This window comes from Oncorhynchus masou, unplaced genomic scaffold (assembly GCF_036934945.1).
Source record: "Oncorhynchus masou masou isolate Uvic2021 unplaced genomic scaffold, UVic_Omas_1.1 unplaced_scaffold_4886, whole genome shotgun sequence".
Lineage (NCBI taxonomy): Eukaryota > Metazoa > Chordata > Actinopteri > Salmoniformes > Salmonidae > Oncorhynchus > Oncorhynchus masou.
In genome coordinates this window covers 1-14,517 of record NW_027011283.1, presented here as the reverse complement: position 1 = coordinate 14,517, position 14,517 = coordinate 1, and the positions used below count along the sequence as shown (strand labels likewise).

The window sequence follows — 14,517 nt, the reverse complement described above, 5'->3', positions numbered from 1 at the left end:
GAGGCTATCCAAACACTGGGGAAGGTCCTATTAGCCTGGCCCTGTCTCTCTCCTCTTCCTCCTCCTCTAACGGTGGTGTGTCTCTCTCCTCTTTCCTCCTCCTCTAACGGTGGTGTGTCTCTCCTTTCCTCCTCCTCTAACGGTGGTGTATCTCTCCTCTTCCTCCTCCCTCTAACGGGGTGTCTCTCTCTCTCCTCTTCCTCCTCCTCTAACGGTGGTGTCTCTCTCTCCTCTTCCTCCTCCTCTAACGGTGGTGTCTCTCTCTCCCCTCTTCCTCCTCCTCCTCTAACGTGGTGTCGCTCTCTCCTCTTCCTCCTCCTAACGGTGGTGTCTCTCTCTCCCTTCCTCCTCCCTCTAACGTGGTGTCTCTCTCCTCTTCCTCCTCCTCTAACGGTGGTGTCTCTCTCTCCTCTTCAGACTCCAGATGTTAGAGGCTATCTGTAAACACTGGGAAGGTCCTATTAGCCTGTGTCTCCTCTTCCTCCTCCTCTAACGGTGGTGTGTCTCTCCTCTTCCTCCTCCTCTAACGGTGGTGTCTCTCTCTCCTCTTCCTCCTCCTCTAACGGTGGTGTCTCTCTCTCCACTCCAGACTCCAGATGTTAGAGGCTATCTGTAAACACTGGGAAGGTCCTATTAGCCTGGCTCTGTATCTCTCGGACGCTGAGGCTCAACAGTTCCTGCGCTACACCCAGGGGTCAGAGGTCCTGATGTCCAGGGGAAACGTGGGCTACCACATCGTCTACAAGGAGGGTCAGTTCTATCCGGTCAACCTGCTCAGGAACGTAGCCATGCGGCAGGTCAACACGCCCTACATGTTCCTGTCAGATATCGACTTCCTGCCCATGTACGGCCTCTACGAGTACCTCAGGTGAGGGAGAATGACTAGGCTGTAGAGATACTGTAGTGTATAATGGCCTCTACTAGTACCTCAGGTGAGGGAGAACGACTCAGCTGTAGAGATACTGTAATGTACGGCCTCTACTAGTACCTCAGGTGAGGGAGAACGACTCAGCTGTAGAGATACTGTAATGTACGGCCTCTACTAGTACCTCAGGTGAGGGAGAACGACTCAGCTGTAGAGATACTGTAATGTATAATGTCCTCTACTAGTACCTCAGGTGAGGGAGGACGACTCAGCTGTAGAGATACTGTAGTGTATAACGGCCTCTACTAGTACCTCAGGTGAGGGAGAACGACTCAGCTGTAGAGATACTGTAATGTATGCCCTCTACTAGTACCTCAGGTGAGGGAGAACGACTCAGCTGTAGAGATACTGTAATGTACGGCCTCTACTAGTACCTCAGGTGAGGGAGAACGACTCAGCTGTAGAGATACTGTAGTGTATAATGGCCTCTACTAGTACCTCAGGTGAGGGAGAACGACTCAGCTGTAGAGATACTGTAATGTACGGCCTCTACTAGTACCTCAGGTGAGGGAGAACGACTCAGCTGTAGAGATAATGTAATGTATAATGGCCTCTACTAGTACCTCAGGTGAGGGAGAACGACTCAGCTGTAGAGATACTGTAATGTATAATGGCCTCTACTAGTACCTCAGGTGAGGGAGAACAACTCAGCTGTAGAGATACTGTAGTGTATAATGGCCTCTATGAGTACCTCAGGTGAGGGAGAACGACTCAGCTGTAGAGATACTGTAATGTATAATGGCCTCTACTAGTACCTCAGGTGAGGGAGAACGACTCAGCTGTAGAGATACTGTAGTGTATAATGGCCTCTACTAGTACCTCAGGTGAGGGAGAACGACTCAGCTGTAGAGATACTGTAATGTATAATGGCCTCTACTAGTACCTCAGGTGAGGGAGAACGACCTCAGCTGTAGAGATACTGTAGTGTATAACGGCCTCTACTAGTACCTCAGGTGAGGGAGAACGACTCAGCTGTAGAGATACTGTAATGTATAATGGCCTCTACTAGTACCTCAGGTGAGGGAGAACGACTCAGCTGTAGAGATACTGTAATGTACGGCCTCTACTAGTACCTCAGGTGAGGGAGAACGACTCAGCTGCAGAGATACTGTAATGTACTGGCCTCTACTAGTACCTCAGGTGAGGGAGAACGACTCAGCTGTAGAGATACTGTAATGTATAATGGCCTCTACTAGTACCTCAGGTGAGGGAGAACGACTCAGCTAGTAGAGATACTGTAGTGTATAATGGCCTCTACTAGTACCTCAGGTGAGGGAGAACGACTCAGCTGTAGAGATACTGTAGTGTATAATGGCCTCTACTAGTACCTCAGGTGAGGGAGAACGACTCAGCTGTAGAGATACTGTAATGTATAATGGCCTCTACTAGTACCTCAGGTGAGGGAGAACGACTCAGCTGTAGAGATACTGTAATGTACGGCCTCTACTAGTACCTCAGGTGAGGGAGAACGACTCAGCTGTAGAGATACTGTAATGTATAATGGCCTCTACTAGTACTTCAGGTGAGGGAGAACGACTCAGCTGTAGAGATACTGTAATGTACGGCCTCTACTAGTACCTCAGGTGAGGGAGAATGACTCAGCTGTAGAGATACTGTAATGTACGGCCTCTACTAGTACCTCAGGTGAGGGAGAACGACTCAGCTGTAGAGATACTGTAATGTATAATGGCCTCTACTAGTACCTCAGGTGAGGGAGGAACGACTCAGCTGTAGAGATACTGTAATGTACGGCCTCTACTAGTACCTCAGGTGAGGGAGAACGACTCAGCTGTAGAGATACTGTAGTGTATAATGGCCTCTACTAGTACCTCAGGTGAGGAGAACGACTCAGCTGCAGAGATACTGTAATGTATAATGGCCTCTACTAGTACCTCAGGTGAGGGAGAACGACTCAGCTGTAGAGATACTGTAGTGTATAATGGCCTCTACTAGTACCTCAGGTGAGGGAGAACGACTCAGCTGTAGAGATACTGTAGTGTATAATGGCCTCTACTAGTACCTCAGGTGAGGGAGAACGACTCAGCTGTAGAGATACTGTAATGTATAATGGCCTCTACTAGTACCTCAGGTGAGGGAGAATGACTCAGCTGTAGAGATACTGTAATGTACGGCCTCTACTAGTACCTCAGGTGAGGGAGAATGACTCAGCTGTAGAGATACTGTAATGTACGGCCTCTACTAGTACCTCAGGTGAGGGAGAACGACTCAGCTGTAGAGATACTGTAATGTATAATGGCCTCTACTAGTACCTCAGGTGAGGGAGAACGACTCAGCTGTAGAGATACTGTAATGTACGGCCTCTACTAGTACCTCAGGTGAGGGAGAACGACTCAGCTGTAGAGATACTGTAATGTATAATGGCCTCTACTAGTACCTCAGGTGAGGGAGAACGACTCAGCTGTAGAGATACTGTAGTGTATAATGGCCTCTACTAGTACCTCAGGTGAGGGAGAACGACTCAGCTGTAGAGATACTGTAGTGTATAATGGCCTCTACTAGTACCTCAGGAGAGGGAGAACGACTCAGCTGTAGAGATACTGTAGTGTATAATGACCTCTACTAGTACCTCAGGAGAGGGAGAACGACTCAGCTGTAGAGATACTGTAGTGTATAATGGCCTCTACTAGTACCTCAGGAGAGGGGAGGACGACTCAGCTGTAGAGATACTGTAATGTATAATGGCCTCTACTAGTACCTCAGGTGAGGGAGAACGACTCAGCTGTAGAGATACTGTAATGTACGGCCTCTACTAGTACCTCAGGTGAGGGAGAACGACTCAGCTGTAGAGATACTGTAGTGTATAATGACCTCTACTAGTACCTCAGGTGAGGGAGGACGACTCAGCTGTAGAGATACTGTAATGTATAATGGCCTCTACTAGTACCTCAGGTGAGGGAGAACGACTCAGCTGTAGAGATACTGTAATGTATGGCCTCTACTAGTACCTCAGGTGATGGAGAACGACTCAGCTGTAGAGATACTGTAGTGTATAATGGCCTCTACTAGTACCTCAGGTGAGGGAGAACGACTCAGCTGTAGAGATACTGTAATGTATAATGGCCTCTACTAGTACCTCAGGTGAGGGAGAACGACTCAGCTGTAGAGATACTGTAGTGTATAATGGCCTCTACGAGTACCTCAGGTGAGGGAGAACGACTCAGCTGTAGAGATACTGTAATGTACGGCCTCTACTAGTACCTCAGGTGAGGGAGAACGACTCAGCTGTAGAGATACTGTAATGTATAATGGCCTCTACTAGTACCTCAGGTGAGGGAGAACGACTCAGCTGTAGAGATACTGTAATGTATGGCCTCTACTAGTACCTCAGGTGAGGGAGAACGACTCAGCTGTAGAGATACTGTAATGTACGGCCTCTACTAGTACCTCAGGTGAGGGAGAACGACTCAGCTGTAGAGATACTGTAGTGTATAATGGCCTCTACTAGTGCCTCAGGTGAGGGAGAACGACTCAGCTGTAGAGATACTGTAATGTACGGCCTCTACTAGTACCTCAGGTGAGGGAGAACGACTCAGCTGTAGAGATACTGTAATGTATGGCCTCTACTAGTACCTCAGGTGAGGGAGAACGACTCAGCTGTAGAGATACTGTAATGTACGGCCTCTACTAGTACCTCAGGTGAGGGAGAACGACTCAGCTGCAGAGATACTGTAGTGTATAACGGCCTCTACTAGTACCTCCAGGTGAGGGAGAACGACTCAGCTGTAGAGATACTGTAGTGTATAATGGCCTCTACTAGTACCTCAGGTGAGGGAGAACGACTCAGCTGTAGAGATACTGTAATGTATGGCCTCTACTAGTACCTCAGGTGAGGAGAACGACTCAGCTGTAGAGATACTGTAATGTATGGCCTCTACTAGTACCTCAGGTGAGGGAGAACTACTCAGCTGTAGAGATACTGTAGTGTATAATGGCCTCTACTAGTACCTCAGGTGAGGGAGAACGACTCAGCTGTAGAGATACTGTAATGTACGGCCTCTACTAGTACGTCAGGTGAGGGAGAACGACTCAGCTGTAGAGATACTGTAGTGTATAATGGCCTCTACTAGTACCTCAGGTGAGGGAGAACGACTCAGCTGTAGAGATACTGTAATGTATAATGGCCTCTACTAGTGCCTCAGGTGAGGGAGAACGACTCAGCTGTAGAGATACTGTAATGTACGGCCTCTACTAGTACCTCAGGTGAGGGAGAACGACTCAGCTGTAGAGATACTGTAATGTATGGCCTCTACTAGTACCTCAGGTGAGGGAGAACGACTCAGCTGTAGAGATACTGTAATGTACGGCCTCTACTAGTACCTCAGGTGAGGGAGAACGACTCAGCTGTAGAGATACTGTAGTGTATAACGGCCTCTACTAGTACCTCAGGTGAGGGAGAACGACTCAGCTGTAGAGATACTGTAGTGTATAATGGCCTCTACTAGTACCTCAGGTGAGGGAGAACGACTCAGCTGTAGAGATACTGTAATGTATGGCCTCTACTAGTACCTCAGGTGAGGGAGAACGACTCAGCTGTAGAGATACTGTAATGTATGGCCTCTACTAGTACCTCAGGTGAGGGAGAACTACTCAGCTGTAGAGATACTGTAATGTATAATGGCCTCTACTAGTACCTCAGGTGAGGGAGAACGACTCAGCTGTAGAGATACTGTAGTGTATAATGGCCTCTACTAGTACCTCAGGTGAGGGAGAACGACTCAGCTGTAGAGATACTGTAATGTACGGCCTCTACTAGTACCTCAGGTGAGGGAGAACGACTCAGCTGTAGAGATACTGTAGTGTATAATGGCCTCTACTAGTACCTCAGGTGAGGGAGAACGACTCAGCTGTAGAGATACTGTAATGTATGGCCTCTACTAGTACCTCAGGTGAGGGAGAACGACTCAGCTGTAGAGATACTGTAATGTGTAACGTCTCTGTCTGTAACGTCCCTGTAACGTCTCTGTCTGTGACGTCTCTGTAACGTCTCTGTCTGTAACGTCTCTGTCTGTAACGTCTCTGTCTGTAACGTCTCTGTCTGTAACGTCTCTGTCTGTAACGTCTCTGTCTGTGACGTCTCTGTCTGTAACGTCTCTGTCTGTAACGTCTCTGTCTGTAACGTCTCTGTAACGTCTCTGTCTGTGACGTCTCTGTCTGTAACGTCTCTGTAACGTCTCTGTCTGTGACGTCTCTGTCTGTAACGTCTCTGTCTGTAACGTCTCTGTAACGTCTCTGTCTGTGACGTCTCTGTCTGTAACGTCTCTGTAACGTCTCTGTCTGTAACGTCTCTGTCTGTAACGTCTCTGTAACGTCTCTGTCTGTGACGTCTCTGTCTGTAACGTCTCTGTCTGTAACGTCTCTGTCTGTAACGTCTCTGTCTGTAACGTCTCTGTCTGTGACGTCTCTGTCTGTGACGTCTCTGTCTGTGACGTCTCTGTCTGTAACGTCTCTGTCTGTAACGTCTCTGTCTGTAACGTCTCTGTAACGTCTCTGTGACGTCTCTGTCTGTGACGTCTCTGTCTGTAACGTCTCTGTCTGTAACGTCTCTGTCTGTAACGTCTCTCTCTGTAACGTCTCTGTAACGTCTCTGTCTGTGACGTCTCTGTCTGTAACGCTCTGCGTCTCTGTCTGTGACGTCTCTGTCTGTAACGTCTCTGTCTGTAACGTCTCTGTCTGTAACGTCTCTCTCTGTAACGTCTCTGTAACGTCTCTGTCTGTGACGTCTCTGTCTGTGACGTCTCTGTCTGTGACGTCTCTGTCTGTGACGTCTCTGTCTGTAACGTCTCTGTCTGTAACGTCTCTGTAACGTCTCTGTCTGTAACGTCTCTGTCTGTAACGTCTCTGTCTGTGACGTCTCTGTCTGTGACGTCTCTGTCTGTAACGTCTCTGTAACGTCTCTGTCTGTAACGTCTCTGTAACGTCTCTGTCTGTAACGTCTCTGTCTGTAACGTCTCTGTAACGCCTCTGTCTGTGACGCCTCTGTCTGTAACGCCTCTGTCTGTAACGTCTCTGTAACGCCTCTGTCTGTAACGCCTCTGTCGTAACGCTCTCTGTCTGTAACGCCTCTGTCTGTAACGCCTCTGTCTGTAACGTCTCTGTCTCTAACGCCTCTGTCTGTAACGTCTCTGTTCTGTAACGTCTCTGTCTGTAACGTCTCTGTAACGTCTCTGTAACGTCTCTGTCTGTAACGTCTCTGTCTGTAACGTCTCTGTCTGTAACGTCTCTGTCTGTAACGTCTCTGTCTGTAACGTCTCTGTAACGTCTCTGTCTGTAACGTCTCTGTCTGTAACGTCTCTGTAACGTCTCTGTGACGTCTCTGTCTGTGACGTCTCTGTCTGTAACGTCTCTGTCTGTAACGTCTCTGTCTGTAACGTCTCTGTCTGTAACGTCTCTGTCTGTAACGTCTCTGTCTGTAACGTCTCTGTCTGTGACGTCTGTCTGTGACGTCTCTGTCTGTAACGTCTCTGTCTGTGACGTCTCTGTCTGTAACGTCTCTGTCTGTAACGTCTCTGTCTGTGACGCCTCTGTCTGTAACGTCTCTGTCTGTAACGTCTCTGTCTGTAACGTCTCTGTCTGTAACGTCTCTGTCTGTAACGTCTCTCTCTGTAACGTCTCTGTCTGTAACGTCTCTGTCTGTAACGCCTCTGTCTGTAACGTCTCTGTCTGTGACGTCTCTGTCTGTAACGCCTCTGTCTGTAACGCTCTGTAACGCTGTCTGTAACGCCTTCTGTCTGTAACGCCTCTGTCTGTAACGCCTCTGTCTGTGACGTCTCTGTCTGTAACGCCTCTGTCTGTGACGCCTCTGTCTGTAACGTCTCTGTCTGTAACGCCTCTGTCTGTGACGCCTCTGTCTGTAACGCCTCTGTCTGTAACGCCTCTGTAACGCCTCTGTCTGTAACGCCTCTGTCTGTAACGCCTCTGTCTGTAACGTCTCTGTAACGTCTCTGTCTGTAACGCCTCTGTCTGTAACGCCTCTGTCTGTAACGCCTCTGTAACGCTCTGTAACGCCTCTGTCTGTGACGTCTCTGTCTGTAACGTCTCTGTCTGTAACGCCTCTGTCTGTAACGCCTCTGTCTGTGACGCCTCTGTCTGTAACGCCTCTGTCTGTAACGCTCTGTCTGTAACGTCTCTGTCTGTAACGTCTCTGTCTGTAATGCTCTCTGTAACGTCTCTGTCTGTAATGTCTCTGTGACGCTCTGTAACGTCTCTGTCTGTAACGTCTCTGTCTGTAACGTCTCTGTCTGTACGTCTCTGTAACGCCTCTGTCTGTAACGCTCTGTCTGTAACGTCTCTGTAACGTCTCTGTAACGTCTCTGTCTGTAACGTCTCTGTCTGTAACGTCTCTGTCTGTAACGTCTCTGTCTGTAACGTCTCTGTCTGTAACGTCTCTGTCTGTAACGTCTCTGTCTGTAACGCTCTGTCTGTAACGTCTCTGTCTGTAACGTCTCTGTCTGTAACGTCTCTGTCTGACGTCTCTGTCTGTAACGCCTCTGTCTGGACGCCTCTGTAACGTCTCTGTCTGTAACGCTCTGCGCCTCTGTCTGTAACGTCTCTGTCTGTAACGTCTCTGTCTGTGACGTCTCTGTCTGTGACGTCTCTGTCTGTAACGTCTCTGTCTGTAACGTCTGTCTGTAACGTCTCTGTCCTCGTAACGTCTCTGTCTGTGACGTCTCTGTCTGTGACGCTCTGTCTGTAACGCCTCTGTCTGTAACGCCTCTGTCTGTAACGCCTCTGTAACGCCTCTGTCTGTAACGTCTCTGTCTGTGACGCCTCTGTCTGTGACGCCTCTGTCTGTGACGCCTCTGTCTGTAACGCCTCTGTCTGTAACGTCTCTGTCTGTAACGCCTCTGTCTGTAACGCCTCTGTAACGCCTCTGTCTGTGACGTCTCTGTCTGTGACGTCTCTGTCTGTAACGTCTCTGTCTGTAACGTCTCTGTCTCTAACGTCTCTGTCTCTAACGTCTCTGTCTCTAACGTCTCTGTCTCTAACGTCTCTGTCTCTAACGTCTCTCTCTGTAACGTCTCTGTAACGTCCCTGCAGGAAGTCAGTGGTACAGCTGGACATGGCGAACAGCAAGAAAGCCTTGGTGGTGCCGGCCTTCGAGACGCTCCGTTACCGTCTGTCTTACCCCAAGTCCAAGGCCGAGCTGCTGTCCCAACTGGACATGGGGACTCTATTCACCTTCAGGTAAAAACACAGGTAGCTGCTGTCCCAACTGGACATGGGGACTCTATTCACCTTCAGGTAAAAACACATGTAGCTGCTGTTCCAACTGGACATGGGGACTCTATTCACCTTCAGGTAAAAACACATGTAGCTGCTGTCCCAACTGGACATGGGGACTCTATTCACCTTCAGGTAAAAACACATGTAGCTGCTGTCCCAACTGGACATGGGGACTCTATTCACCTTCAGGTAAAAACACATGTAGCTGCTGTCCCAACTGGACATGGGGACTCTATTCACCTTCAGGTAAAAACACATGTAGCTGCTGTTCCAACTGGACATGGGGACTCTATTCACCGTCAGGTAAAAACACATGTAGCTGCTGTCCCAACTGGACATGGGGACTCTATTCACCTTCAGGTAAAAACACATGTAGCTGCTGTCCCAACTGGACATGGGGACTCTATTCACCGTCAGGTAAAAACACATGTAGCTGCTGTCCCAACTGGACATGGGGACTCTATTCACCTTCAGGTAAAAACACATGTTGCTGCTGTCCCAACTGGACATGGGGACTCTATTCACCTTCAGGTAAAAACACATGTAGCTGCTGTTCCAACTGGACATGGGGACTCTATTCACCGTCAGGTAAAAACACATGTAGCTGCTGTCCCAACTGGACATGGGGACTCTGTTCCCCTTTACCCCCACTGGGCCAGTTTCTAAACGTCCGTTCCCCTCCACATGTACCCTCACTGGGCCAGTGTTCTGCACTTAAAGGGATGGGACACTGGGCCAGTGTTCTGTACTTAAAGGGATGGGACACTGGGCCAGTGTTCTGTACTTAAAGGGATGGGACACTGGGCCAGTGTTCTGAACTTGTGTTCCCCTCCAGCTGTACCTGTATCTTGTTTAAATAAAGTGGAGAAATACCTACGTTATTAAAAACAAAGCACTTAAAGGGATGGCCCACTGGGCCAGTGTTCTGAACTTAAAGGGATGGCCCACTGGGCCAGTGTTCTGAACTTAAAGGGATGGCCCACTGGGCCAGTGTTCTGAACATAAAGGGATGGCCCACTGGGCCAGTGTTCTGAACATAAAGGGATGGCCCACTTGGCCAGTGTTCTGAACTTAAAGGGATGGCCCACTTGGCCAGTGTTCTGAACTTCAAGGGATGGCCCACTGGGCCAGTGTTCTGAACTTCAAGGGATGGCCCACTGGGCCAGTGTTCTGAACTTAAAGGGATGGCCCACTGGGCCAGTGTTCTGAACTTAAAGGGATGGCCCACTGGGCCAGTGTTCTGAACTTAAAGGGATGGAACACTGGGCCAGTGTTCTGAACTTAAAGGGATGGGACACTGGGCCAGTGTTCTGAACTTAAAGGGATGGGACGCTGGACCAGTGTTCTGAACTTAAAGGGATGGGACACATTGTCATTAGTTAGCAGCAGCACAGATGTTACTCTACCATTCGCCTGCCAACGACTGAAACAATCATTTAAGGTACAACATCAATCTTACTCCGGCTCCCAGGGATAAAGGGAGGCCTCGTTAAATAAAGACTGACTCCTGGTGTCTAAATACAAGCAGCAGCATAGATGTTTGTCTTTCAACACAGAGATCGTTTTTGATCATTAACATGACAGATTGAGCTACAGAGCCCAGATATTTGTGTTCAATCACTCCTCAGCTAGAAGACTCCCAGATAGTTGTGTTCAATCACTCCTCAGCTCGAAGACTCCCAGATAGTTGTGTTCAATCACTACTCAGCTAGAAGACTCCCAGATAGTTGTGTTCAATCACTCCTCAGCTCGAAGACTCCCAGATAGTTGTGTTCAATCACTCCTCAGCTCAAGACTCCCAGATAGCTGTGTTCAATCACTCCTCAGCTCGAAGACTCCCAGATAGTTGTGTCTAATCACTCCTCAGCCTACCTGCCTCCTCTACACTCTAACCACTAGGCTACCCTGCCGCCTCTACACTCTAACCACTGAGGCTACCCTGCCCCTCTACTCCTAACCACGAGGCTACCCTGCCACCTCTACACTCCCAACCACTAGGCTACCCTGCCTCCCTCCACACTCTAACCACTAGGCTACCCTGCCACCTCTACACTCCTAACCACTAGGCTGCCCTGCCACCTCTACACTCTAACCACTGGGCTGCCCTGCCCCCTCTACACTCTAACCACCAGGCTACCTGCCTCCTCTACACTCCTCACCACTAGGCTACCCTGCCGCCTCTACACTCTAACCACTAGGCTACCCCTGCCACCTCTACACTCTAACCACTAGGCTACCCTGCCACCTCTACACTCTAACCACTAGGCTACCCTGCCTCCCTCTTACACTCTAACCACTAGGCTACCCTGCCACCTCTACACTCTAACCACTAGGCTACCCCAGCCACCTCTACACTCCTAACCACTAGGCTACTCCTGCCCCCTCTACACTCCTAACCACTAGGCTACCTGCCTCCTCTACACTCTCACCACTAGGCTACCTGCCACCTGTACACTCTAACCACTAGGCTACCTGCCACCTCTACACTCTAACCACTAGGCTACCCTGCCGCCTCTACACTCCTAACCACTAGGCTACCCTGCCACCTCTACACTCTAACCACGAGGCTACCCTGCCCTCTCTACACTCCTAACCACTAGGCTACCTGCCTCCTCTACACTCTAACCACTAGACCACCCTGCCGCTCTACACTCTAACCACTAGGCTACCCTGCCGCCTCTACACTCTAATCACTAGGCTACCCTGCCGCCTCTACACTCTAGCCACTAGGCTACCCTGCCGCCTCTACACTCTAACCACTGGGCTACCCTGCCCCTCTACTCTCTAACCACGCAGGCTACCCTGCCACCTCTACACTCTAACCACTAGGCTACCCCTGCCTCCTCTACACTCTAACCACTGAGGCTACCCTGCCACCTCTACACTCTAACCACTAGGCTACCCTGCCACCTCTACACTCTAACCACTAGGCTACCCTGCCCCCTCTACACTCTAACCACTAGGCTACCTGCCTCCTCTACACTCTCACCACTAGGCTACCCTGCCGCCTCTACACTCTAACCACTAGGCTACCCTGCCACCTCTACACTCTCAACCACTAGGCTACCTGCCACCTCTACACTCTAACCACTAGGCTACCCTGCCTCCCTCTACACTCTAACCACTAGGCTACCCTGCCATCCTCTACACTCTAACCACTAGGCTACCTGCCCCCTCTACACTCTAACCACTAGGCCACCCTGCCTCCTCTACACTCTAACCACTAGGCTACCTGCCGCCTCTACACTCTAACCACTAGGCTACCCTGCCCCCTCTACACTCTAACCACTAGGCTACCTGCCTCCTCTACACTCTCACCACTAGGCTACCCTGCCGCCTCTACACTCTAACCACTAGGCTACCCTGCCACCTCTACACTCTAACCACTAGGCTACCCTGCCACCTCTACACTCTAACCACTAGGCTACCCTGCCTCCTCTACACTCTAACCACTAGGCTACCCTGCCACCTCTACACTCTAACCACTAGGCTACCCTGCCACCTCTACACTCTAACCACTAGGCTACCCTGCCCCCTCTACACTCTAACCACTAGGCTACCTGCCTCCTCTACACTCTCACCACTAGGCTACCCTGCCGCCTCTACACTCTAACCACTAGGCTACCTGCCACCTGTACACTCTAACCACTAGGCTACCTGCCACCTCTACACTCTAACCACTAGGCTACCCTGCCACCTCTACACTCTAACCACTAGGCTACCCTGCCACCTCTACACTCTAACCACTAGGCTACCCTGCCGCCTCTACACTCTAACCACTAGGCTACCCTGCCCCCTCTACTCTCTAACCACTAGGCTACCCTGCCACCACTACTCTCTAACCTACAGAGCTACCCACCACTCCTCTACTCTCTAACCACTGAGCTACCCTGCCACCTCTACTCTCTAACCACTAGGCTACCCTGCCGCCTCTACACTCTAACCACTAGGCTACCCTACCGCCTCTACACTCTAACCACTAGGCTACCCTGCCGCCTCTACACTCTAACCACTAGGCTACCCTGCCCCCTCTACTCTCTAACCACTAGGCTACCCTGCCACCACTACTCTCTAACTACGAGGCTACCCTGCCTCCTCTACACTCTAACCACTAGGCTACCCTGCCACCTCTACACTCTAACCACTGGGTTACCTGCCTCCTACTACTCTAACCACTAGGCTACCTGCCACTTGCTTCTTATCCACTAGGTACACCTCTGCCCAATTTACTGCTTCTTAACCACTAGGCTACCCTGCCAATTTACTCTCTAACCACTAGGCTACCCTGCCACCTCTAAAGCCTCATCATTAGGCTACTCCTAACAATTTTCAAGGTGTTTCTGGCTCATTAGGCTACCCTGCCACCTCTACTCTCTAACCACTAGGCTACCCTGCCGCCTCTACACTCTAACCACTAGGCTACCCTGCCTCCTCTACACTCTAACCACTAGGCTACCCTGCCACCTCTACTCTCTAACCACTAGGCTACCCTGCCACCTCTACTCTCTAACCACTAGGCTACCCTGCCTCCTCTACACTCTAACCACTAGGCTACCCTGCCACCTCTACTCTCTAACCACTAGGCTACCCTGCCACCTCTACTCTCTAACCACTAGGCTACCCTGCCACCTCTACTCTCTAACCACTAGGCTACCCTGCCACCTCTACACTCTAACCACTAGGCTACCCTGCCACCTCTACTCTCTAACCACTAGGCTACCCTGCCACCTCTACACTCTAACCACTAGGCTACCCTGCCACCTCTACACTCTAACCACTAGGTTACCCTGAATGTTGAATCCTACTTCCTGTTCTCCCTGCTAGATACCATGTCTGGACGAAGGGTCATGCTCCCACTAACTTTGCCAAGTGGAGGACTGCCACCACGCCGTACAGAGTCCAGTGGGAAGCGGACTTTGAACCCTACGTGATGGTGAGACGGGACAGTCCAGAGTACGACAGACGCTTCGTTGGCTTTGGGTGGAATAAAGTGGCTCACATTATGGAGCTGGATGCACAGGTACTGGCCACACCTCTTTACCCATCACTCTGTCCCTCACAGGTACTGGCCACACCTCTTTACCCATCACTCTGTCCCTCACAGGTACTGGCCACACCTCTTTACCATCACTCTGTCCCTCACAGGTACTGGCCACACCTCTTTACCCATCACTCTGTCACTCACAGGTACTGGCCACACCTCTTTACCATCACTCTGTCCCTCACAGGTACTGGCCACACCTCTTTACCCATCACTCTGTCACTCACAGGTACTGGCCACACCTCTTTACCCATCACTCTGTCACCCACAGGTACTGGCCACACCTCTTTACCATCACTCTGTCACT

At 50.3% G+C, this 14,517-nt stretch overlaps 1 protein-coding gene across 1 annotated transcript; it reads left to right on the top strand.

Annotated features, from left to right (window-relative positions):
• Positions 1-592: 592 nt before the first annotated feature.
• On the top strand, positions 593-14,189 carry LOC135535631 (xylosyl- and glucuronyltransferase LARGE1-like; the record flags this gene model as incomplete). Its single annotated transcript, XM_064962104.1, has 3 exons — positions 593-868; positions 8,984-9,130; positions 13,994-14,189. Coding segments are annotated over exons 1-3 (615 nt in total), but the record flags the coding sequence as incomplete, so codon positions are not given.
• Between the last annotated feature and the right edge of the window lie 328 nt (positions 14,190-14,517).